Below are 27111 nucleotides of genomic sequence, written 5' to 3' on the forward strand. Positions count from 1 at the left end.
GGCATCATTAAAGTAAGTAAAAGTTGTTGACATATCATTAGTTCGGCATCATTAAAGTAAGTAAAAGTTGTTGACTTCTTATTAGTTCGGCATCATTAAAGTAAGTAAAAGTTGTTGACATATCATTAGTTCGGCATCATTAAAGTAAGTAAAAGTTGTTGACATATCATTAGTTCGGCATCATTAAAGTAAGTAAAAGTTGTTGACATATCATTAGTTCGGCATCATTAAAGTAAGTAAAAGTTGTTGACTTCTTATTAGTTCGGCATCATTAAAGTAAGTATAAGTTGTTGACTGCTTATTAGTTCAGCATCATTAAAGTAGGTAAAAGTTGTTGACATATCATTAGTTCGGCATCATTAAAGTACGTAAAAGTTGTTGACTTCTTATTAGTTCGGCATCAATAAAGTAAATAAAAGTTTTTGACATATCATTAGTTCGGCATCATTAAAGTAAGTAAAAGTTGTTGACATATCATTAGTTCGGCATCATTAAAGTAAGTAAAAGTTGTTGACATATCATTAGTTCGGCATCATTAAAGTAAGTAAAAGTTGTTGACATATCATTAGTTCGGCATCATTAAAGTAAGTAAAAGTTGTTGACATATCATTAGTTCGGCATCATTAAAGTAAGTAAAAGTTGTTGACATATCATTAGTTCGGCATCATTAAAGTAAGTAAAAGTTGTTGACATATCATTAGTTCGGCATCATTAAAGTAAGTAAAAGTTGTTGACATATCATTAGTTCGGCATCATTAAAGTAAGTAAAAGTTGTTGACATATCATTAGTTCGGCATCATTAAAGTAAGTAAAAGTTGTTGACATATCATTAGTTCGGCATCATTAAAGTAAGTAAAAGTTGCATCATTAAAGTAAGTAAAAGTTGTTGACTTCTTATTAGTTCGGCATCATTAAAGTAAGTAAAAGTTGTTGACATATCATTAGTTCGGCATCATTAAAGTAAGTAAAAGTTGTTGACATATCATTAGTTCGGCATCATTAAAGTAAGTAAAAGTTGTTGACATATCATTAGTTCGGCATCATTAAAGTAAGTAAAAGTTGTTGACATATCATTAGTTCGGCATCATTAAAGTAAGTAAAAGTTGTTGACATATCATTAGTTCGGCATCATTAAAGTAAGTAAAAGTTGTTGACATATCATTAGTTCGGCATCATTAAAGTAAGTAAAAGTTGTTGACATATCATTAGTTCGGCATCATTAAAGTAAGTAAAAGTTGTTGACATATCATTAGTTCGGCATCATTAAAGTAAGTAAAAGTTGTTGACATATCATTAGTTCGGCATCATTAAAGTAAGTAAAAGTTGTTGACATATCATTAGTTCGGCATCATTAAAGTAAGTAAAAGTTGTTGACATATCATTAGTTCGGCATCATTAAAGTAAGTAAAAGTTGTTGACATATCATTAGTTCGGCATCATTAAAGTAAGTAAAAGTTGTTGACATATCATTAGTTCGGCATCATTAAAGTAAGTAAAAGTTGTTGACATATCATTAGTTCGGCATCATTAAAGTAAGTAAAAGTTGTTGACATATCATTAGTTCGGCATCATTAAAGTAAGTAAAAGTTGTTGACTTCTTATTAGTTCGGCATCATTAAAGTAAGTAAAAGTTGTTGACTTCTTATTAGTTCGGCATCATTAAAGTAAGTAAAAGTTGTTGACATATCATTAGTTCGGCATCATTAAAGTAAGTAAAAGTTGTTGACATATCATTAGTTCGGCATCATTAAAGTAAGTAAAAGTTGTTGACATATCATTAGTTCGGCATCATTAAAGTAAGTAAAAGTTGTTGACATATCATTAGTTCGGCATCATTAAAGTAAGTAAAAGTTGTTGACATATCATTAGTTCGGCATCATTAAAGTAAGTAAAAGTTGTTGACATATCATTAGTTCGGCATCATTAAAGTAAGTAAACGTTTTTGACATATCATTAGTTCGACATCATTAAAGTAAGTAAAAGTTGTTGACATATCATTAGTTCGGCATCATTAAAGTAAGCAAAAGTTGTTGACATATTAGTTCGGCATCATTAAAGTAAGTAAAAGTTTTTGACATATCATTAGTTCGGCATCATTAAAGTTAGTAAAAGTTGTTGACATATCATTAGTTCGGCATCATTAAAGTAAGTAAAAGTTGTTGACATATCATTAGTTCGGCATCATTAAAGTAAGTAAAAGTTGTTGACATATCATTAGTTCGGCATCATTAAAGTAAGTAAAAGTTGTTGACATATCATTAGTTCGGCATCATTAAAGTAAGTAAAAGTTGTTGACATATCATTAGTTCGGCATCATTAAAGTAAGTAAAAGTTGTTGACATATCATTAGTTCGGCATCATTAAAGTAAGTAAAAGTTGTTGACTTCTTATTAGTTCGGCATCATTAAAGTAAGTAAAAGTTGTTGACTTCTTATTAGTTCGGCATCATTAAAGTAAGTAAAAGTTGTTGACATATCATTAGTTCGGCATCATTAAAGTAAGTAAAAGTTGTTGACATATCATTAGTTCGGCATCATTAAAGTAAGTAAAAGTTGTTGACATATCATTAGTTCGGCATCATTAAAGTAAGTAAAAGTTGTTGACATATCATTAGTTCGGCATCATTAAAGTAAGTAAAAGTTGTTGACATATCATTAGTTCGGCATCATTAAAGTAAGTAAAAGTTGTTGACATATCATTAGTTCGGCATCATTAAAGTAAGTAAAAGTTGTTGAATTCTTATTAGTTCGGCATCATTAAAGTAAGTAAAAGTTGTTGACGTCTTATTAGTTCGGCATCATTAAAGTAAGTAAAAGTTGTTGACTGTTTATTAGTTCGGCATCATTAAAGTAAGTAAAATTTGTTGACTTCTTATTAGTTCGGCATCATTAAAGTAAGTAAAAGCTGTTGACATATCATTAGTTCGGCATCATTAAAGTAAGTAAAAGTTGTTGACATATCATTAGTTCGGCATCATTAAAGTAAGTAAAAGTTGTTGACATATCATTAGTTCGGCATCATTAAAGTAAGTAAAAGTTGTTGACATATCATTAGTTCGGCATCATTAAAGTAAGTAAAAGTTGTTGACATATCATTAGTTCGGCATCATTAAAGTAAGTAAAAGTTGTTGACATATCATTAGTTCGGCATCATTAAAGTAAGTAAAAGTTGTTGACATATCATTAGTTCGGCATCATTAAAGTAAGTAAAAGTTGTTGACATATCATTAGTTCGGCATCATTAAAGTAAGTAAAAGTTGTTGACATATCATTAGTTCGGCATCATTAAAGTAAGTAAAAGTTGTTGACTTCTTATTAGTTCGGCATCATTAAAGTAAGTAAAAGTTCATTAGTTCGGCATCATTTGTAAAAGTTGTTGACATATCATTAGTTCGGCATCATTAAAGTAAGTAAAAGTTGTTGACATATCATTAGTTCGGCATCATTAAAGTAAGTAAAAGTTGTTGACATATCATTAGTTCGGCATCATTAAAGTAAGTAAAAGTTGTTTCATTAGTTCGGCATCATTAAAGTAAGTAAAAGTTGTTGACATATCATTAGTTCGGCATCATTAAAGTAAGTAAAAGTTGTTGACATATCATTAGTTCGGCATCATTAAAGTAAGTAAAAGTTGTTGACTTCTTATTAGTTCGGCATCATTAAAGTAAGTAAAAGTTGTTGACATATCATTAGTTCGGCATCATTAAAGTAAGTAAAAGTTGTTGACATATCATTAGTTCGGCATCATTAAAGTAAGTAAAAGTTGTTGACATATCATTAGTTCGGCATCATTAAAGTAAGTAAAAGTTGTTGACATATCATTAGTTCGGCATCATTAAAGTAAGTAAAAGTTGTTGACATATCATTAGTTCGGCATCATTAAAGTAAGTAAAAGTTGTTGACATATCATTAGTTCGGCATCATTAAAGTAAGTAAAAGTTGTTGACATATCATTAGTTCGGCATCATTAAAGTAAGTAAAAGTTGTTGACATATCATTAGTTCGGCATCATTAAAGTAAGTAAAAGTTGTTGACTTCTTATTAGTTCGGCATCATTAAAGTAAGTAAAAGTTGTTGACATATCATTAGTTCGGCATCATTAAAGTAAGTAAAAGTTGTTGACATATCATTAGTTCGGCATCATTAAAGTAAGTAAAAGTTGTTGACATATCATTAGTTCGGCATCATTAAAGTAAGTAAAAGTTGTTGACATATCATTAGTTCGGCATCATTAAAGTAAGTAAAAGTTGTTGACTTCTTATTAGTTCGGCATCATTAAAGTAAGTAAAAGTTGTTGACATATCATTAGTTCGGCATCATTAAAGTAAGTAAAAGTTGTTGACATATCATTAGTTCGGCATCATTAAAGTAAGTAAAAGTTGTTGACATATCATTAGTTCGGCATCATTAAAGTAAGTAAAAGTTGTTGACATATCATTAGTTCGGCATCATTAAAGTAAGTAAAAGTTGTTGACATATCATTAGTTCGGCATCATTAAAGTAAGTAAAAGTTGTTGACATATCATTAGTTCGGCATCATTAAAGTAAGTAAAAGTTGTTGACATATCATTAGTTCGGCATCATTAAAGTAAGTAAAAGTTGTTGACATATCATTAGTTCGGCATCATTAAAGTAAGTAAAAGTTGTTGACATATCATTAGTTCGGCATCATTAAAGTAAGTAAAAGTTGTTGACATATCATTAGTTCGGCATCATTAAAGTAAGTAGAAGTTGTTGACATATCATTAGTTCGGCATCATTAAAGTAAGTAAAAGTTGTTGACATATCATTAGTTCGGCATCATTAAAGTAAGTAAAAGTTGTTGACATATCATTAGTTCGGCATCATTAAAGTAAGTAAAAGTTGTTGACTTCTTATTAGTTCGGCATCATTAAAGTAAGTAAAAGTTGTTGACATATCATTAGTTCGGCATCATTAAAGTAAGTAAAAGTTGTTGACATATCATTAGTTCGGCATCATTAAAGTAAGTAAAAGTTGTTGACATATCATTAGTTCGGCATCATTAAAGTAAGTAAAAGTTGTTGACATATCATTAGTTCGGCATCATTAAAGTAAGTAAAAGTTGTTGACATATCATTAGTTCGGCATCATTAAAGTAAGTAAAAGTTGTTGACATATCATTAGTTCGGCATCATTAAAGTAAGTAAAAGTTGTTGACATATCATTAGTTCGGCATCATTAAAGTAAGTAAAAGTTGTTGACTTCTTATTAGTTCGGCATCATTAAAGTAAGTAAAAGTTGTTGACATATCATTAGTTCGGCATCATTAAAGTAAGTAAAAGTTGTTGACATATCATTAGTTCGGCATCATTAAAGTAAGTAAAAGTTGTTGATCATTAAAGTAAATATCATTAGTTCGGCATCATTAAAGTAAGTAAAAGTTGTTGACATATCATTAGTTCGGCATCATTAAAGTAAGCAAAAGTTGTTGACATATCATTAGTTTGGCATCATTAAAGTAAGTAAAAGTTGTTGACATATCATTAGTTCGGCATCATTAAAGTAAGTAAAAGTTGTTGACTTCTTATTAGTTCGGCATCATTAAAGTAAGTAAAAGTTGTTGACATATCATTAGTTCGGCATCATTAAAGTAAGTAAAAGTTGTTGACATATCATTAGTTCGGCATCATTAAAGTAAGTAAAAGTTGTTGACATATCATTAGTTCGGCATCATTAAAGTAAGTAAAAGTTGTTGACATATCATTAGTTCGGCATCATTAAAGTAAGTAAAAGTTGTTGACATATCATTAGTTCGGCATCATTAAAGTAAGTAAAAGTTGTTGACTTCTTATTAGTTCGGCATCATTAAAGTAAGTAAAAGTTGTTGACATATCATTAGTTCGGCATCATTAAAGTAAGTAAAAGTTGTTGACATATCATTAGTTTGGCATCATTAAAGTAAGTAAAAGTTGTTGACATATCATTAGTTCGGCATCATTAAAGTAAGTAAAAGTTGTTGACATATCATTAGTTCGGCATCATTAAAGTAAGTAAAAGTTGTTGACTTCTTATTAGTTCGGCATCATTAAAGTAAGTAAAAGTTGTTGATTTCTTATTAGTTCGGCATCATTAAAGTAAGTAAAAGTTGTTGACATATCATTAGTTCGGCATCATTAAAGTAAGTAAAAGTTGTTGACATATCATTAGTTCGGCATCATTAAAGTAAGTAAAAGTTGTTGACATATCATTAGTTCGGCATCATTAAAGTAAGTAAAAGTTGTTGACATATCATTAGTTCGGCATCATTAAAGTAAGTAAAAGTTGTTGACATATCATTAGTTCGGCATCATTAAAGTAAGTAAAAGTTGTTGATCATTAGTTCGGCATCATTAAAGTAAGTAGAAGTTGTTGACATATCATTAGTTCGGCATCATTAAAGTAAGTAAAAGTTGTTGACTTCTTATTAGTTCGGCAAGTAAAAGTTGTTGACATATCATTAGTTCGGCATCATTAAAGTAAGTAAAAGTTGTTGACATATCATTAGTTCGGCATCATTAAAGTAAGTAAAAGTTGTTGACATATCATTAGTTCGGCATCATTAAAGTAAGTAAAAGTTGTTGACTTCTTATTAGTTCGGCATCATTAAAGTAAGTAAAAGTTGTTGACATATCATTAGTTCGGCATCATTAAAGTAAGTAAAAGTTGTTGACATATCATTAGTTCGGCATCATTAAAGTAAGTAAAAGTTGTTGACATATCATTAGTTCGGCATCATTAAAGTAAGTAAAAGTTGTTGACATATCATTAGTTCGGCATCATTAAAGTAAGTAAAAGTTGTTGACATATCATTAGTTCGGCATCATTAAAGTAAGTAAAAGTTGTTGACATATCATTAGTTCGGCATCATTAAAGTAAGTAAAAGTTGTTGACATATCATTAGTTCGGCATCATTAAAGTAAGTAAAAGTTGTTGACATATCATTAGTTCGGCATCATTAAAGTAAGTAAAAGTTGTTGACATATCATTAGTTCGGCATCATTAAAGTAAGTAAAAGTTGTTGACATATCATTAGTTCGGCATCATTAAAGTAAGTAAAAGTTGTTGACTTCTTATTAGTTCGGCATCATTAAAGTAAGTAAAAGTTGTTGACATATCATTAGTTCGGCATCATTAAAGTAAGTAAAAGTTGTTGACATATCATTAGTTCGGCATCATTAAAGTAAGTAAAAGTTGTTGACATATCATTAGTTCGGCATCATTAAAGTAAGTAAAAGTTGTTGACATATCATTAGTTCGGCATCATTAAAGTAAGTAAAAGTTGTTGACATATCATTAGTTCGGCATCATTAAAGTAAGTAAAAGTTGTTGACATATCATTAGTTCGGCATCATTAAAGTAAGTAAAAGTTGTTGACATATCATTAGTTCGGCATCATTAAAGTAAGTAAAAGTTGTTGACATATCATTAGTTCGGCATCATTAAAGTAAGTAAAAGTTGTTGACATATCATTAGTTCGGCATCATTAAAGTAAGTAAAAGTTGTTGACATATCATTAGTTCGGCATCATTAAAGTAAATAAAAGCTGTTGACATATCAATAGTTCGGCATCATTAAAGTAAGTAAAAGTTGTTGACATATCATTAGTTCGGCATCATTAAAGTAAGTAAAAGTTGTTGACATATCATTAGTTTGGCATCATTAAAGTAAGTAAAAGTTGTTGACATATCATTAGTTCGGTATCATTAAAGTAAGAAAAAGTTGTTGAAATATCCTTAGATTGGCATCATTAAAGTAAGTAAAAGTTGCTGACTTCTTATTAGTTCGGCATCATTAAAGTAAGTAAAAGTTGTTGACATATCATTAGTTCGGCATCATTAAAGTAAGTAAAAGTTGTTGACTTCTTATTAACCTGGTTCGCATCCTTCAGAACATAATCCTGTGATCTTTTCACAAGCTGTTCCATTCCAACATGAACCACGGGTTTGTGAGCAGTTGATCCCGAAGGTGAAGTTGTTACACTCTATAATCAAGATGGTACAATAATAAACAATCAGTTTCTGTAACCTAAGTTTAACTTATCAGTGATAAAGTCAGTTCCTGTTACCTTTAGTTTACCTTCATCAGTCATAATATCAGTTTCTATAACGTTAAGGTTAACCTACCAGTGATAAAATCATTTTCTGTAACCTTTAGTTTAACTTAACATCGATCAAATCAGTTTCTGTAAACTTTAGTTTGTCAGTGATAAAATCAGTTTCTCTAACCTTAAGTTTAACTTCCAGCGATAAAATCAGTTTATCCTTACTTTAGTTTAACTAATCAGCTGGAACAAAAGTTTCCATAAACTTTTCTTTTAACTTTACCACGATAAAATCAGTTTTCATAGTCTATATTTTTAACTTATCATTGAAAAATCAATTTTCCTTAACTTATGGTTTAATTTATCAATTATAAAACGAGTTTCATTAACCTTAAGTTTATCTTATCAGCGATAAAATCAGTTTCCGTTACCTTTAGTTTAACTAATCAGTGATTAAATCAGTTTCGGTAACGTAGAGTTAAACTTGTTTGGTATAAAATCAGTTTTTGTAACGTTTAGTTTAACCTATCAATGATAAATGTTTCGTAACCTTTAGTTTAATTTAATCAATGATAATATCAGTTTCTGTAACATTTAGTTTAATTCAATCAGTGATAAAATAAGTTTCTGTAACTTTTAGTTTAACTTATCAACTATAAAATCAGTTTCTGTTACCTTTAGCTTAACTTATTAGCGGTTAAATCAGTTCCCTCACCTTCAGTTTAACTAAACAGTGATAAAAGCAGTTTTATAGCTTTCATTTTAACTTATCATTGATAAAATCAGTTCCTGTAACCTATATTTAAAAATATTAATGATAAAATCAATTTTCTTTAACTTTTAGTCTAATTCATCAAATATAAAACGAATTTCATTAACCTTTAGTTTATCTTATCAGCGATGAAATCAGTTTCTGTAAACTTCAGTTTATCAGTGTTAAGATCAGTTTCCGTAACTAACTGATAGCTAAAAAATCAGTTTCTGTAACATTTAGTTTACCTCATCAGCTATACAATCAGATTCTGATTGACTTATCTTTGATAAAATCAGTTTCTTTTACTTTTAGTTTAAATTACTAGCGGACAAATCGGTTTCTTTAACCTTTAGATTAATTTATCAGTGATAAAATCAGTTTCTGTAACCATTAGTTTATTTTTTCTGGTATAAAATAAGTTTGTGTAACATTTCCTATCAGTCATACTTGTTTCGTAACCTGAAGTTTAACTTATCAACTCTAAAGTCTGTTTCTGTTACTTTTACTTTCTTTGATCAGCGATTGAATTAGTTTTCTTAATATTCTGTTTAACCTATCAGCTATCTAATTAGTTCCCGTTACCTTGATTGACTAATCAGGTATACAAACTTGTCTTGTTCCTATGTGACAACCGTTTTAAACTTGGTCATAGATGAGCATACACGCATTTGTATGTGTATTGTTTTGTCTATAATCTGTTTACCATATTGTCCCACTATTTTCGACCTTTACTTACATAGGATTATATATTGTAGCCGAAAAATTTGATCGATTCCGTACCATCTCAACACTTCGTATGTTAGTGGTTGTACCCTCTACACTGACCATTTGTCTGATCAAGGTGACCGATTCATCACCATTTATCTACGGTCACAAGAGGAATATTTCCTTGTTGAAGATACTGTACATCTGATCAGTTCTTAGCATATAAATGATATGAAAGTAATTAGTAAATAGTAGACAAACCTGTTAAGCAGTTGGGTTCCTGCCAACCTGGTTCGCATCCTTCAGAACATAATCCTGTGATCTTTTCACAAGCTGTTCCATTCCAACATGAACCACAGGTTTGTGAGCAGTTGATCCCGAAGGTGAAGTTGTTACACTCTATAATCAAGATGGTACAATAATAAACAATCAGTTTCTGTAACCTAAGTTTAACTTATCAGTGATAAAGTCAGTTCCCGTTACCTTTAGTTTACCTTCATCAGTCATAATATCAGTTTCTATAACGTTAAGGTTAACCTACCAGTGATAAAATCATTTTCTGTAACCTTTAGTTTAACTTAACATCGATCAAATCAGTTTCTGTAAACTTTAGTTTGTCAGTGATAAAATCAGTTTCTCTAACCTTAAGTTTAACTTCCAGCGATAAAATCAGTTTATCCTTACTTTAGTTTAACTAATCAGCTGGAACAAAAGTTTCCATAAACTTTTCTTTTAACTTTACCACGATAAAATCAGTTTTCATAGTCTATATTTTTAACTTATCATTGAAAAATCAATTTTCCTTAACTTATGGTTTAATTTATCAATTATAAAACGAGTTTCATTAACCTTAAGTTTATCTTATCAGCGATAAAATCAGTTTCCGTTACCTTTAGTTTAACTAATCAGTGATTAAATCAGTTTCGGTAACGTAGAGTTAAACTTGTTTGGTATAAAATCAGTTTTTGTAACGTTCAGTTTAACCTATCAATGATAAATGTTTCGTAACCTTTAGTTTAATTTAATCAATGATAATATCAGTTTCTGTAACCTTTAGTTTAATTCAATCAGTGATAAAATAAGTTTCTGTAACTTTTAGTTTAACTTATCAACTATAAAATCAGTTTCTGTTACCTTTAGCTTAACTTATTAGCGGTTAAATCAGTTCCCTCACCTTCAGTTTAACTAAACAGTGATAAAAGCAGTTTTATAGCTTTCATTTTAACTTATCATTGATAAAATCAGTTCCTGTAACCTATATTTAAAAATATTAATGATAAAATCAATTTTATTTAATTTTTAGTCTAATTCATTAAATATAAAACGAATTTCATTAACCTTTAGTTTATCTTATCAGCGATGAAATCAGTTTCTGTAAACTTCAGTTTATCAGTGTTAAGATCAGTTTCCGTAACTAACTGATAGCTAAAAAATCAGTTTCTGTAACATTTAGTTTACCTCATCAGCTATACAATCAGATTCTGATTGACTTATCTTTGATAAAATCAGTTTCTTTTACTTTTAGTTTAAATTACTAGCGGACAAATCGGTTTCTTTAACCTTTAGATTAATTTATCAGTGATAAAATCAGTTTCTGTAACCATTAGTTTAATTTTTCTGGTATAAAATAAGTTTGTGTAACATTTCCTATCAGTCATACTTGTTTCGTAACCTGAAGTTTAACTTATCAACTCTAAAGTCTGTTTCTGTTACTTTTACTTTCTTTGATCAGCGATTGAATTAGTTTTCTTAATATTCTGTCTAACCTATCAGCTATCTAATTAGTTCCCGTTACCTTGATTGACTAATCAGGTATACAAACTTGTCTTGTTCCTATGTAACAACCGTTTTAAACTTGGTCATAGATGAGCATACACGCATTTGTATGTGTATTGTTTTGTCTATAATCTGTTTACCATATTGTCCCACTATTTTCGACCTTTACATACATAGGATTATATATTGTAGCCGAAAAATTTGATCGATTCCGTACCATCTCAACACTTCGTATGTTAGTGGTTGTACCCTCTACACTGACCATTTGTCTGATCAAGGTGACCGACTCATCACCATTTATCTACGGTCACAAGAGGAATATTTCCTTGTTGAAGATACTGTACATCTGATCAGTTCTTAGCATATAAATGATATGAAAGTAATTAGTAAATAGTAGACAAACCTGTTAAGCAGTTGGGTTCCTGCCAACCTGGTTCGCATCCTTCAGAACATAATCCTGTGATCTTTTCACAAGCTGTTCCATTCCAACATGAACCACAGGTTTGTGAGCAGTTGATCCCGAAGGTGAAGTTGTTACACTCTATAATCAAGATGGTACAATAATAAACAATCAGTTTCTGTAACCTAAGTTTAACTTATCAGTGATAAAGTCAGTTCCCGTTACCTTTAGTTTACCTTCATCAGTCATAATATCAGTTTCTATAACGTTAAGGTTAACCTACCAGTGATAAAATCATTTTCTGTAACCTTTAGTTTAACTTAACATCGATCAAATCAGTTTCTGTAAACTTTAGTTTGTCAGTGATAAAATCAGTTTCTCTAACCTTAAGTTTAACTTCCAGCGATAAAATCAGTTTATCCTTACTTTAGTTTAACTAATCAGCTGGAACAAAAGTTTCCATAAACTTTTCTTTTAACTTTACCACGATAAAATCAGTTTTCATAGTCTATATTTTTAACTTATCATTGAAAAATCAATTTTCCTTAACTTATGGTTTAATTTATCAATTATAAAACGAGTTTCATTAACCTTAAGTTTATCTTATCAGCGATAAAATCAGTTTCCGTTACCTTTAGTTTAACTAATCAGTGATTAAATCAGTTTCGGTAACGTAGAGTTAAACTTGTTTGGTATAAAATCAGTTTTTGTAACGTTTAGTTTAACCTATCAATGATAAATGTTTCGTAACCTTTAGTTTAATTTAATCAATGATAATATCGGTTTCTGTAACCTTTAGTTTAATTCAATCAGTGATAAAATAAGTTTCTGTAACTTTTAGTTTAACTCATCAACTATAAAATCAGTTTCTGTTACCTTTAGCTTAACTTATTAGCGGTTAAATCAGTTCCCTCACCTTCAGTTTAACTAAACAGTGATAAAAGCAGTTTTATAGCTTTCATTTTAACTTATCATTGATAAAATCAGTTCCTGTAACCTATATTTAAAAATATTAATGATAAAATCAATTTTCTTTAACTTTTAGTCTAATTCATCAAATATAAAACGAATTTCATTAACCTTTAGTTTATCTTATCAGCGATGAAATCAGTTTCTGTAAACTTCAGTTTATCAGTGTTAAGATCAGTTTCCGTAACTAACTGATAGCTAAAAAATCAGTTTCTGTAACATTTAGTTTACCTCATCAGCTATACAATCAGATTCTGATTGACTTATCTTTGATAAAATCAGTTTCTTTTACTTTTAGTTTAAATTATTAGCAGGACAAATCGGTTTCTTTAACCTTTAGATTAATTTATCAGTGATAAAATCAGTTTCTGTAACCATTAGTTTAATTTTTCTGGTATAAAATAAGTTTGTGTAACATTTCCTATCAGTCATACTTGTTTCGTAACCTGAAGTTTAACTTATCAACTCTAAAGTCTGTTTCTGTTACTTTCTTTGATCAGCGATTGAATTAGTTTTCTTAATATTCTGTCTAACCTATCAGCTATCTAATTAGTTCCCGTTACCTTGATTGACTAATCAGGTATACAAACTTGTCTTGTTCCTATGTGACAACCGTTTTAAACTTGGTCATAGATGAGCATACACGCATTTGTATGTGTATTGTTTTGTCTATAATCTGTTTACCATATTGTCCCACTATTTTCGACCTTTACATACATAGGATTATATATTGCAGCCGAAAAATTTGATCGATTCCGTACCATCTCAACACTTCGTATGTTAGTGGTTGTACCCTCTACACTGACCATTTGTCTGATCAAGGTGACCGACTCATCACCATTTATCTACGGTCACAAGATGAATATTTCCTTGTTGAAGATACTGTACATCTGATCAGTTCTTAGCATATAAATAATATGAAAGTAATTAGTAAATAGTAGACAAACCTGTTAAGCAGTTGGGTTCCTGCCAACCTGGTTCGCATCCTTCAGAACATAATCCTGTGATCTTTTCACAAGCTGTTCCATTCCAACATGAACCACAGGTTTGTGAGCAGTTGATCCCGAAGGTGAAGTTGTTACACTCTATAATCAAGATGGTACAATAATAAACAATCAGTTTCTGTAACCTAAGTTTAACTTATCAGTGATAAAGTCAGTTCCCGTTACCTTTAGTTTACCTTAATCAGTCATAATATCAGTTTCTATAACGTTAAGGTTAACCTACCAGTGATAAAATCATTTTCTGTAACCTTTAGTTTAACTTAACATCGATCAAATCAGTTTCTGTAAACTTTAGTTTGTCAGTGATAAAATCAGTTTCTCTAACCTTAAGTTTAACTTCCAGCGATAAAATCAGTTTATCCTTACTTTAGTTTAACTAATCAGCTGGAACAAAAGTTTCCATAAACTTTTCTTTTAACTTTACCACGATAAAATCAGTTTTCATAGTCTATATTTTTAACTTATCATTGAAAAATCAATTTTCCTTAACTTATGGTTTAATTTATCAATTATAAAACGAGTTTCATTAACCTTAAGTTTATCTTATCAGCGATAAAATCAGTTTCCGTTACCTTTAGTTTAACTAATCAGTGATTAAATCAGTTTCGGTAACGTAGAGTTAAACTTGTTTGGTATAAAATCAGTTTTTGTAACGTTTAGTTTAACCTATCAATGATAAATGTTTCGTAACCTTTAGTTTAATTTAATCAATGATAATATCAGTTTCTGTAACCTTTAGTTTAATTCAATCAGTGATAAAATAAGTTTCTGTAACTTTTAGTTTAACTTATCAACTATAAAATCAGTTTCTGTTACCTTTACTTTAACTTATCAGCGATTAAATTAGTTTTTTAACATTCAGTTTAACCTGTCAACTATCTAATCAGTTCCCGTTACCTTGATTGACTAATCGAGTATCAATACGGCTTCTGTAGCCGTTATTTTAACTTATCATTGAAAAAATCAGTTCCAGTTACCTATATTTAAACGCATCAATGATAAAATTAATTTTCCTTAATTTTTAGTCTAATTTATCAATTATAAAACGAGTTTCATTAACCTTAAGTTTATCTTATCAGCGATAAAATAAGTTTCCGTTACCTTTAGCTTAACTTATTAGCGGTTAAATCAGTTCACTCACCTTCAGTTTAACTAAACAGTGATAAAAGCAGTCGTATAGCTTTCATTTTAACTTATCATTGATAAAATCAGTTCCTGTAACCTATATTTAAAAATATTAATGATAAAATCAATTTTCTTTAACTTTTAGTCTAATTCATCAAATATAAAACGAATTTCATTAACCTTTAGTTTATCTTATCAGCGATGAAATCAGTTTCTGTAAACTTCAGTTTATCAGTGTTAAGATCAGTTTCCGTAACTAACTGATAGCTAAAAAATCAGTTTCTGTAACATTTAGTTTACCTCATCAGCTATACAATCAGATTCTGATTGACTTATCTTTGATAAAATCAGTTTCTTTTACTTTTAGTTTAAATTACTAGCGGACAAATCGGTTTCTTTAACCTTTAGATTAATTTATCAGTGATAAAATCAGTTTCTGTAACCATTAGTTTAATTTTTCTGGTATAAAATAAGTTTGTGTAACATTTCCTATCAATCATACTTGTTTCGTAACCTGAAGTTTAACTTATCAACTCTAAAGTCTGTTTCTGTTACTTTTACTTTCTTTGATCAGCGATTGAATTAGTTTTCTTAATATTCTGTCTAACCTATCAGCTATCTAATTAGTTCCCGTTACCTTGATTGACTAATCAGGTATACAAACTTGTCTTGTTCCTATGTGACAACCGTTTTAAACTTGGTCATAGATGAGCATACACGCATTTGTATGTGTATTGTTTTGTCTATAATCTGTTTACCATATTGTCCCACTATTTTCGACCTTTACATACATAGGATTATATATTGCAGCCGAAAAATTTGATCGATTCCGTACCATCTCAACACTTCGTATGTTAGTGGTTGTACCCTCTACACTGACCATTTGTCTGATCAAGGTGACCGACTCATCACCATTTATCTACGGTCACAAGAGGAATATTTCCTTGTTGAAGATACTGTACATCTGATCAGTTCTTAGCATATAAATGATATGAAAGTAATTAGTAAATAGTAGACAAACCTGTTAAGCAGTTGGGTTCCTGCCAACCTGGTTCGCATCCTTCAGAACATAATCCTGTGATCTTTTCACAAGCTGTTCCATTCCAACATGAACCACAGGTTTGTGAGCAGTTGATCCCGAAGGTGAAGTTGTTACACTCTATAATCAAGATGGTACAATAATAAACAATCAGTTTCTGTAACCTTTAGTTTAACTTAATCAGTCCTAATATCAGTTTCTGTATCTTTAAGGTTTACCTACCAGTGATAAAATTATTTTCTGTAACCTTTAGTTTAACTAACCATCGATCAAATTAGTTTCTGTAAACTTTAGTTTGTCGGTGATAAAATCAGTTTCTCTTACCTTAAGTTTAACTTACTAGCTATAAAATCAGTTTATCCTTACTTTAGTTTAACTAATCAGCTTGAACAAAAGTTTTCATAAACTTTTCTTTACCTTAACAGTGATAAGCCGTAGTCTATGTTTTAACTTATCAGTTTAAAATCAATTTTCCTTAACTTTTAGTTCCATTTATCTATCATAAAACGAGTTCCATTAACCTTAACTTTATCTTATTAGCGATAAAAGCAGTTTCTATAAACTTTAGTTTATCAGAGATAAGATATGTTTCCTCAGCCTATACTTTAACTGATAGCTAAAAAATCAGTTTCTGTAACAATTAGTTGACCTCATCAGCTATACAATCAGATTCTGATTGACTAATCAGGTATAAAATCAGTTTCTGTTACCTTTAGTATAACTTACAATTAACCTTTATTTTAGCTTACTAGTAACCTTTAGCTTAACTTACTAGCTATAAAATAAGTTTCTGTAACCTTTAGTTTTACTGAATCAGTGATAAAATCAGTTTCTGTAACCTTTAGTTTAATTCAATCAGTGATAAAATCAGGTTCTGTAACCTTTAGTTTAACTCATGAACATAATTTCAGTTTCTGTAACCTATACTTTATTAGGTTAGATCATTCGTAACCTTTAGATCAGTGGTAACATCAATATCCTTCACGTTTTATTCAACTTTGATTCAATCAGTTTTTATCAACAACACTTTCCTATTGGCCAGCAATATAGCAACAACACCCTCTGATTGACATTGACAAGCAGTCTGTTAACAACACCTTCCTATTGACATTGACAGACAGTCTAATAACAACACCTTCCTACTGACATTGACAGGCAGTCCGTTAACAACACCTTCCTATTGACATTGACAGGCAGTCTGTTAACAACACCTTCCTATTGACATTGACAGGCAGTCTGTTAACAACACCTTCCTATTAACATTGACAGGCAGTCTGTTAACAACACATTTCTATTGACATTGACAGGCAGTCTGTTAACAACACCTTCCTTTTGACATTGACAAGCAGTCTGTTAACAACACCTTTCTATTGACATTGACAGGCAGTCTGTAAACAACACCTTCCCTTTGACATTGACAGGCAGTCTGTTAACAACACCTTCCTATTGATATTGACAGACAGCCTGTTAACAACACCTTCCTTTTGACATTGACAGGCAGTCTTTTAACAACACCTTCCTATTAACATTGACAGGTAGTCTGTTAATAACACCTTCCTATTGACATTGACAGGCAGTCTGTTAACAACACCTTCCTACTGACATTAACAAGCAGTCTGTTAACAACTCATTCCTACTGACATTGACAGGCAGTCTGTTAACAACACCTTCCTATTGACATTGACAGGCAGTCTGTTAACAACACCTTTCTAATGGCAAGCAATTTATCAACAACACCTTTCTATCGACAAGCTGTCTATTATCATCACGTACTTTCATTGCAATATGGTCCCAGGTAGCCGGCATTACAACCTAGCACACAAGTAGCATTGGAGAAGCATAATTCATCGGTGCACTGTGCCGAGCAAGACAAATTACAGTTCTCTCCATACAGCCCCGGCGTACAACCTAAAACAAATTGTGCTGTAAGAAACTACATATCGATATTTATTTTGCTTATCTTATTGACTCAAAACGTAATTTCAGAAGTTTGTATCTTTGGGTAAATAAACATTCATATCTCAGAAGGGAATTTGTATCTTCGGGTAAATTAACCTTCATATTTCACGAGGGCGTTGGTATCTTCGGGGAAATAAACTTTCATATTTCAGGAGGGCCTTTGTATCTTCGGGTAAATAAACATTCATATTGCAGGAGGGCGTTTGTATCTTCAGATTAATTAACCTTCATATTGCAGGAGGGAGTTTGTATCTTCTGGTAAATAAACATTCATATTTCAAGAGGCCATTTATATCTTCAGATTAATTAACCTTCATATTGCAGGAGGGAGTTTGTATCTTCGAGTAATTAACCTTCATATTGCAGGAGGGAGTTTTTATCTTCGGGTAAATAAACCTTCATATTTCAGGAGGGCCTTTGTATCTTCTGGTAAATAAACATTCATATTTCAAGAGGCCATTTATATCTTCAGATTAATTAACCTTCATATTGCAGGAGGGCGTTGGTATCTTCGGGGAAATAAACCTTCATATTGCAGGAGGGAGTTTGTATCTTCGGGTAAATAAACATTCATATTTCAAGAGGCGATTTATATCTTCGAGTAAATTAACCTTCATATTGCAGGAGGGCGTTGGTATCTTCGGGGAAATAAACCTTCATATTTCAGGAGGGCCTTTGTATCTTCGGGTCAATAAACCTTCATATTGCAGGAGGGCGTTTGTATCTTCAGATTAATTAACCTTCATATTGCAGGAGGGAGTTTGTATCTTCGGGTAAATAAACATTCATATTTCAAGAGGCCATTTATATCTTCAGATTAATTAACCTTCATATTGCAGGAGGGCGTTGGTATCTTCGGTGAAATAAACCTTCATATTGCAGGAGGGAGTTTGTATCTTCGAGTAATTAACCTTCATATTGCAGGAGGGAGTTTGTATCTTCGGGTAAATAAACCTTCATATTTCAGGAGGGAGTTTGTATCTTCGGGTAAATAAACATTCATATTTTAGGAGGCCATTTATATCTTTGAGTAAATTAACCTTCATATTGCAGGAGGCCGTTGGTATCTTCGGGTAAATAAACCTTCATATTACAGGAGGCCATTGATATCTTCGGGTAAATTAACCTTCATATTGCAGGAGGGAGTTTGTATCTTCGGGTAAATAAACATTCATATTCCAAGAGGCCATTTATATCTTCGAGTAAATTAACCTTCATATTGCAGGAGGGAGGTTGTATCTGCGGGTAAATAAACATTCATATTTCAGGAGGGAGTTTGTATCTTCGAGTAAATAAACATTCATATTTCAAGAGGACATTTATATCTGCAGATTAATTAACCTTCATATTGCAGGAGGGAGCTTGCATCTTCGGGTAAATAAATATTCATTTTTTAAGAGGCCATTGATATCTTCGAGTAAATTAACCTTCATATTGCAGGAGGGCGTTTGTATCTTCAGATTAATTAACCTTCATATTGCAGGAGGGAATTTGTATCTTCGGGTAAATAAACATTCATATTTCAAGAGGCCATTCATATCTTCGAGTAAATTAACCTTCATATTGCAGGAGGGCGTTGGTATCTTCGGGTAAATAAACCTTCATATTTCAGGAGGGAGTTTTTATCTTCGGGTAAATAAACCTTCGTATTTCAGGAGGGCCTTTGTATCTTCTGGTAAATAAACATATTTCAAGAGGCCATTTATATCTTCAGATTAATTAACCTTCATATTGCAGGAGGGCGTTGGTATCTTCGGGGAAATAAACCTTCATATTGCAGGAGGGCCTTTGTATCTTCGGGGAAATAAACCTTCATATTGCAGGAGGGCCTTTGTATCTTCGGGGAAATTAACCTTCATATTGCAGGAGGGAGTTTGTATCTTCGGGTAAATAAACATTCATATTTCAAGAGGCGATTTATATCTTCGAGTAAATTAACCTTCATATTGCAGGAGGGCGTTGGTATCTTCGGGTAAATAAACCTTCATATTTCAGGAGGGAGTTTGTATCTTCGGGTAAATAAACATTCATATTTTAGGAGGCCATTTATATCTTTGAGTAAATTAACCTTCATATTGCAGGAGGGCGTTGGTATCTTCGGGTAAATAAACCTTCATATTACAGGAGGCCATTGATATCTTCGGGTAAATTAACCTTCATATTGGAGGAGGGCGTTTGTATCTTCAGATTAATTAACCTTCATATTGCAGGAGGGAGTTTGTATCTTCGGGTAAATAAACATTCATATTCCAAGTGGCCATTTATATCTTCGAGTAAATTAACCTTCATATTGCAGGAGGGCGTTTGTATCTTCAGATTAATTAACCTTCATATTGCAGGAGGGAGGTTGTATCTGCGGGTAAATAAACATTCATATTTCAGGAGGGAGTTTGTATCTTCGGGTAAATAAACATTCATATTTCAAGAGGACATTTATATCTGCAGATTAATTAACCTTCATATTGCAGGAGGGAGCTTGCATCTTCGGGTAAATAAACATTCATTTTTTAAGAGGCCATTGATATCTTCGAGTAAATTAACCTTCATATTGCAGGAGGGCGTTTGCATCTTCAGATTAATTAACCTTCATATTGCAGGAGGGAATTTGTATCTTCGGGTAAATAAACATTCATATTTCAAGAGGCCATTTATATCTTCAGATTAATTAACCTTCATATTGCAGGAGGGCGTTGGTATCTTCGGGGAAATAAACCTTCATATTGCAGGAGGGAGTTTGTATCTTCGGGTAAATAAACCTTCATATTTCAGGAGGGCCGATTTATATCTTCTGGTAAATTAACCTTCATACCTTCATATTGCAGGAGGGCGTTGGTATCTTCGGGTAAATAAACCTTCATATTTCAGGAGGGGTTTGATTTATAAACCTTCATATTGCAGGAGGGCGTATCTTTAAATATCTTAAATTAACCTTCATATTGCAGGAGGGAGCTTGTATCTTCGGGTAAATAAACATTCATATTTTAGGAGGCCATTTATATCTTTGAGTAAATTAACCTTCATATTGCAGGAGGGCGTTGGTATCTTCGGGTAAATAAACCTTCATATTACAGGAGGCCATTGATATCTTCGGGTAAATTAACCTTCATATTGGAGGAGGGCGTTTGTATCTTCAGATTAATTAACCTTCATATTGCAGGAGGGAGTTTGTATCTTCGGGTAAATAAACATTCATATTCCAAGATGCCATTGATATCTTCGAGTAAATCAACCTTCATATTGCAGGAGGGCGTTTGTATCTTCAGATTAATTAACCTTCATATTGCAGGAGGGAGTTTGTATCTTCGGGTAAATAAACATTCATATTTCAAGAGGACATTTATATCTTCGAGTAAATTAACCTTCATATTGCAGGAGGGCGTTGGTATCTTCGGGTAAATAAACCTTTATATTTCAGGAGGGAGTTTGTATCTTCAGATTAATTAACCTTCATATTGCAGGAGGGAGCTTGTATCTTCGGGTAATAAACCTTCATATTTCTTAAGGACATATGTATCTTCGGGTAAATTAACCTTCATATTTCCCAGCAAACATTACTATTAATTCATAATATAGCATTGATTTATACTAGAAAACACAACAATGGTTTTGTTCATAGAATAATACATTAATCATATGATGAAAATTGAAAATACGTTTAAAAACTAACGCAAAATCGACAAATAAAATCAAACCGAACATGTCTCATGTCATAAAGGAATTAGTTGTCTTTATTGCTATTTCTTCTAGAATGTTTCAGCAATATAAAACCGGAGTTATAAGCCTGTAATCGTTATTGCGTACATTTCGGATGAAGGTGTAGGAATCGAAGACCAACTGAATGTTTCCCGACGGCTAGTACGGCTAAACAATAGCACATAAACATATATTATTGAATATGTATGATGTCGAACTTCCTAAAATATCTATAGATTTTTTCTGGTTTATCCAAAAATACTCTTCAAATATACTGCGAATCGTTACACACCACTACAATTGTTAAGCTTACTGAAAGCTTCAGGGACGAAAGTTTCACATCGATATACATTTGTATCTGTGTTTCTTTTTCAGAAACATCAATATCCAAAGAAAGGTTTGAAAAAAAGCCTTACCGATGACTTCTACTTCAGACAACTGTACAACAGCATGTTTGCTGTATTTCCCGGGCTTTTGAGTTATGTTTTGTCTGTCGATTGATATCGTGACATATCTGCCTACTGTTTCACACTTACGTTATTCGGTAATGCTGAAGATCAGTAATAAAAGATAACTACATAACTCACCTTCTATAACGAACGTCTTAAAATAAATAGATTGACTGTAATAAACATAACTACGAAGCAATTGTCTGTGTCAATTAGCAGTTTACCACTAATGATACAGACTCTATAAACTAAAGTAATGATACAGACACTATAACGTACAGTAATGATACAGGTTCTTTTAACTACAGCAATGATACAGACTCTATCAATTACAGAAATGATACAGACTCTATAAACTACAGTAATGTTACAGACTCTATCAACTACAGTAATGATACCGACTCTATCAGCTACAGTAATGATACAGACTCTATTAACTACAGCAATGATACAGACTTAATAAATGATATAGACTCTATAAACAACAGTAATGATACAGACTCTATTAACTACAGTAATGATACGGACTCTGTAAACTACAACAATGATACAGACACTATAAACTACAGTAATGATAAAGACTCTATAAACTACAGTAATGATTCAGACTCTATCAACTACAGCTATGATACAGACTCTACCAACTACAGTAATGATACAGACTCTATCAACTACAGTAATGATACAGACTCTATAAACTACAGTAATGATACAGACTCTATAAACTACAGTAATGATACAGACTCTATAAACTACAGTAATGATACAGACACTATAAATACAGATACAGACTCTATAAACTACAGTAATGATTCAGACTCTATCAAGTACAGTAATGATACAGACTCTAATACAGAGGATACAGACTCTATCAACTACAGTAATGATACAGACTCTATCAATTACAGTAAGGATACAGACTCCATCAACTACAGTAATGATACAGACTCTATAAACTACAGTAATGATATAGACTCTATCAACTACAGTAATGATACAGACTCTATCAACTACAGTAATGATACAGACCTACAGTAATGATACAGACTCCTTCAACTACAGTAATGATACAGACTCTATAAAATACAGAAATGATAAAGACTCTATAAACTACAGTAATGATATAGACTCTATAAACTACAGTAATGATACAGACTCTATCAACTACAGTAATGATACAGACTCTATCAACTACAGTAATGATACAGACTCTATCAACTACAGTAATGATACAGACTCTATTAACTAAAGTAATGATACAGACTCTCTCAACTACATTAGTGATAAAGACTCTATTAACTACAGTTATGATACAGACTCTATAAACTACAGTAATGATATAGACTCTATCAACTACAGTAATGATATAGACTCTATCAACTACAGTAATGATACAGACTCTACTACAGTAATGATACAGACTCTATCAATTACAGTAAGGATACAGACTCCATCAACTACAGTAATGATACAGACTCTATAAACTACAGTAATGATAAAGACTATATCAACTACAGTAATGATACAGACTCTATCAACTACAGTAATGATACAGACTCTATCAACTACAGTAATGATATAGATTCTATCAACTACAGTAATGATACAGACTCTATCAACTACAGTAATGATACAGACTCTATCAATTACAGTAAGGATACAGACTCTATCAACTACAGTAATGATACAGATTCTATCAATTACAGTAAGGATACAGACTCCATCAACTACAGTAATGATACAGACTCTATTAACTACAGCAATGATACAGAATATAAATTACAGTAATGATACAACTACAACTACAGTAAGGATACAGACTCCATCAGCTACAGTAATGATACAGACTCTATTAACTACAATAATGATACAGACTCTATCAACTACAGTAAGGATACAGACTCCATCAGCTACAGTAATGATACAGACTCTATTAACTACAATAATGATACAGACTCTATCAACTACAGTAATGATACAGACTCTATCAACTACAGTAAAGATACACTACAGTAATGATACAGGTTCTATTAACTACAGCAATGATACAGACTCAATCAATTACAGTAATGATACAGACTCTATCAACTACAGCAATGATAGAGACCCTTTAAACTACAGTAATGATAAAGACTCTATAAACTACAGTAATGATACAGACTCTATTAACTACAACAATGATACAGACACTATCAACTACAGTAGTGATACAGACTCTACAAACTACAATAATGATACGGACTCTATAAACTACAGTAGTGATACAGACTCTTTCCACTACAGTAATGGTTCAGACTCTATAAACTAGAGCAATGATATAGACTCTATCAACTACAGTAATGATACAGACTCTATCAATTACAGTAAGGATACAGACTCCATCAACTACAGTAATGATACAGACTCTATCAACTACAGCAATGATACAGACTTAATAAACTACAGTAATGATACAGACTCTATAAAATACAACAATGATACAGACTCTATCAACTACAGCAATGATACAGACTGTATGAACCACAGTAATGATACAGACTCTATCAACTACAGTAATGATACAGACTCTATCAACTAAAGTAATGTTACAGACTCTATCAACTACAGTAATGATACAGACTCTATAAACTACAGTAATGATATAGAATCTATCAACTACAGTAATGATACAGACTCTATCAACTACAGTAATGATACAGACTCTATCAACTACAGTAATGATACAGACTCTATAAACTACAGTAATGATACAGACTCTATCAAATACAGTAATGATACAGACTCTATAAAATACAGTAATGATACAGACTCTATAAAATACAGTAATGATACAGACTCTATAAACTACAGTAATGATACAGACTCTATCAACTAGAGCAATGATACAGACTCTACCAACTACAGTAATGATACAGACTCTATAAAATACAGTAATGATAAAGACTCTATAAACTACAGTAATGATACAGACTCTATCAACTACAGTAATGATACAGACTCTATCAACTACAGTAATGATACAGACTCTATCAATTACAGTAAGGATACAGACTCTATTAACTACAGTTATGATATAGACTCTATAAACTACAGTAATGATACAGACTCTATTAACTACAGTAATGATACAGACTCTATCAATTACAGTAAGGACACAGACTCCATCAACTACAGTAATGATACAGACTCTATTAACTACAACAATGATACAGACACTATAAACTACAGCAATGATACAGACTCTATCAATTACAGAAATGATACAGACTCTATAAACTACAGTAATGTTACAGACTCTATCAACTACAGTAATGATACCGACTCTATAACGTACAGTTATCATACAGACTCTATCAACTACAGTAATGATACAGACTCTATCAACTACAGTAATGATACAGACTCTATTAACTAAAGTAAACAACTACAGTAATGATACAGACTCTATCAACTACAGTAATGATACAGACTCTATCAACTACAGTAATGATACAGACTCTATCAACTACAGTAATGATACAGACTCTATTAACTAAAGTAATGACACAGACTCTCTCAACTACATTAGTGATAGAGACTTAATAAACTACAGCAATGATACAGACTCTATCAACTACAGTAATGATACAGACTCTATCAACTACAGCATTGATACAGACTGTATGAACCACAGTAATGATACAGACTCTATCAACTACAGTAATGATACAGACTATATAAAATACAGTAATGATACAGACTCTATCAACTACAGTAATGATACAGACTCTATCAATTACAGTAAGGATACAGACTCTATCAACTACAGTAATGATACAGACTCTATAAACTACAGTAATGATATAGACTCTATAAACTACAGAAATGATACAGACTCTATAAACTACAGTAATGATATAGACTCTATAAACTACAGTAATGATTCATACTCTATCAACTACAGTAATGATAAAGACTCTGCCAACTACAGTAAGGATACAGACTCTATAGACTACAATAATAATACAGACTCTATCAATTACAGCAATGATACAGACTATAAATTACAGTAATGATACAGACTCTATTAACTACAGCAATGATACAGACTTAATAAACTACAGTAATGATACAGACTCCATAAACTACAGCAATGATACAGACTCTATAAACTAAAGTAATGATACAGACTCTATAAACTACAGTAATGATACAGACTCTATAAACTACAGTAATGATACAGACTCTATCAACTACAGTAATGATACAGACTCTATCAACTACAGTAATGATACAGACTCTATAAACTACAGTAATGATATAGACTCTATCAACTACAGTAATGATATAGACTCTATCAACTACAGTAATGATACAGACTCTATCAACTACAGTAATGATACAGACTCTATTAACTACAGTTATGATATAGACTCTATAAACAACAGTAATGATATAGACTCTATTAACTACAGTAATGATACAGACTCTATCAATTACAGTAAGGATACAGACTCCATCAACTACAGTAATGATACAGACTCTATTAACTACAGTAATGATACAGACACTATAAACTACAGTAATGATACAGACTCTTTCCACTACAGTAATGATACATATTCTATAAACTACAGTAATGATTCGGACTCTATCAACTAGAGCAATGATACAGACTCTACCAACTGCAGTAATGATACAGACTATATAAAATACAGTAATGATACAGACTCTATCAACTACAGTAATGATACAGACTCTATCAATTACAGTAAGGATACAGACTCCATCAACTACAGTAATGATACAGACTCTATTAACTACAATAATGATACAGACTCTATCAACTACAGTAAGGATACAGACTCTATCAACTACAGCAATGATACAGACTGTATGAACCACATTAATGATACACACTCTATAAACTACAGTAATGTTACAGACTCTATCAGCTACAGTAATGATACAGACTCTATAAACTAAACTAATGATACAGACTCTATAAAGTACAGTAATGATACAGACTCTATAAACTACAGTAATGATACAGACTCTATCAACTACAGTAATGATACAGACTCTATAAACTACAGTAATGATATAGACTCTATCAACTACAGTAATGATACAGACTCTATCAACTACAGTAATGATACAGACTCTATCAACTACAGTAATGATACAGACTCTATAAACTACAGTAATGATTCAGACTC

At 31.5% G+C, this 27111-nt stretch overlaps 1 protein-coding gene across 1 annotated transcript in view; it reads right to left on the reverse strand.

Moving 5' to 3' along the window:
• Positions 1–7864: 7864 nt before the first annotated feature.
• Positions 7865–27111, reverse strand: part of LOC132545112 (multiple epidermal growth factor-like domains protein 11) — a 33008-nt gene continuing 13761 nt past the window's right edge. The window contains exons 2-8 of the mRNA XM_060208780.1: positions 21881–21954; positions 17586–17720; positions 15795–15932; positions 13592–13729; positions 11679–11816; positions 9761–9898; positions 7865–7980 (exon numbers count right to left, since the gene is read on the reverse strand). Coding sequence (XP_060064763.1) covers positions 7865–7980; positions 9761–9898; positions 11679–11816; positions 13592–13729; positions 15795–15932; positions 17586–17720; positions 21881–21954 — 877 coding nt within the window. The remainder of the gene's footprint in view (positions 7981–9760; positions 9899–11678; positions 11817–13591; positions 13730–15794; positions 15933–17585; positions 17721–21880; positions 21955–27111) is intronic.

Source organism: Ylistrum balloti, unplaced genomic scaffold (genome assembly GCF_031769215.1).
Source record: "Ylistrum balloti isolate Yb309-2 unplaced genomic scaffold, AGI_CSIRO_Ybal_v1 Utg369828, whole genome shotgun sequence".
NCBI classification, from domain to species: Eukaryota; Metazoa; Mollusca; class Bivalvia; order Pectinida; family Pectinidae; genus Ylistrum; species Ylistrum balloti.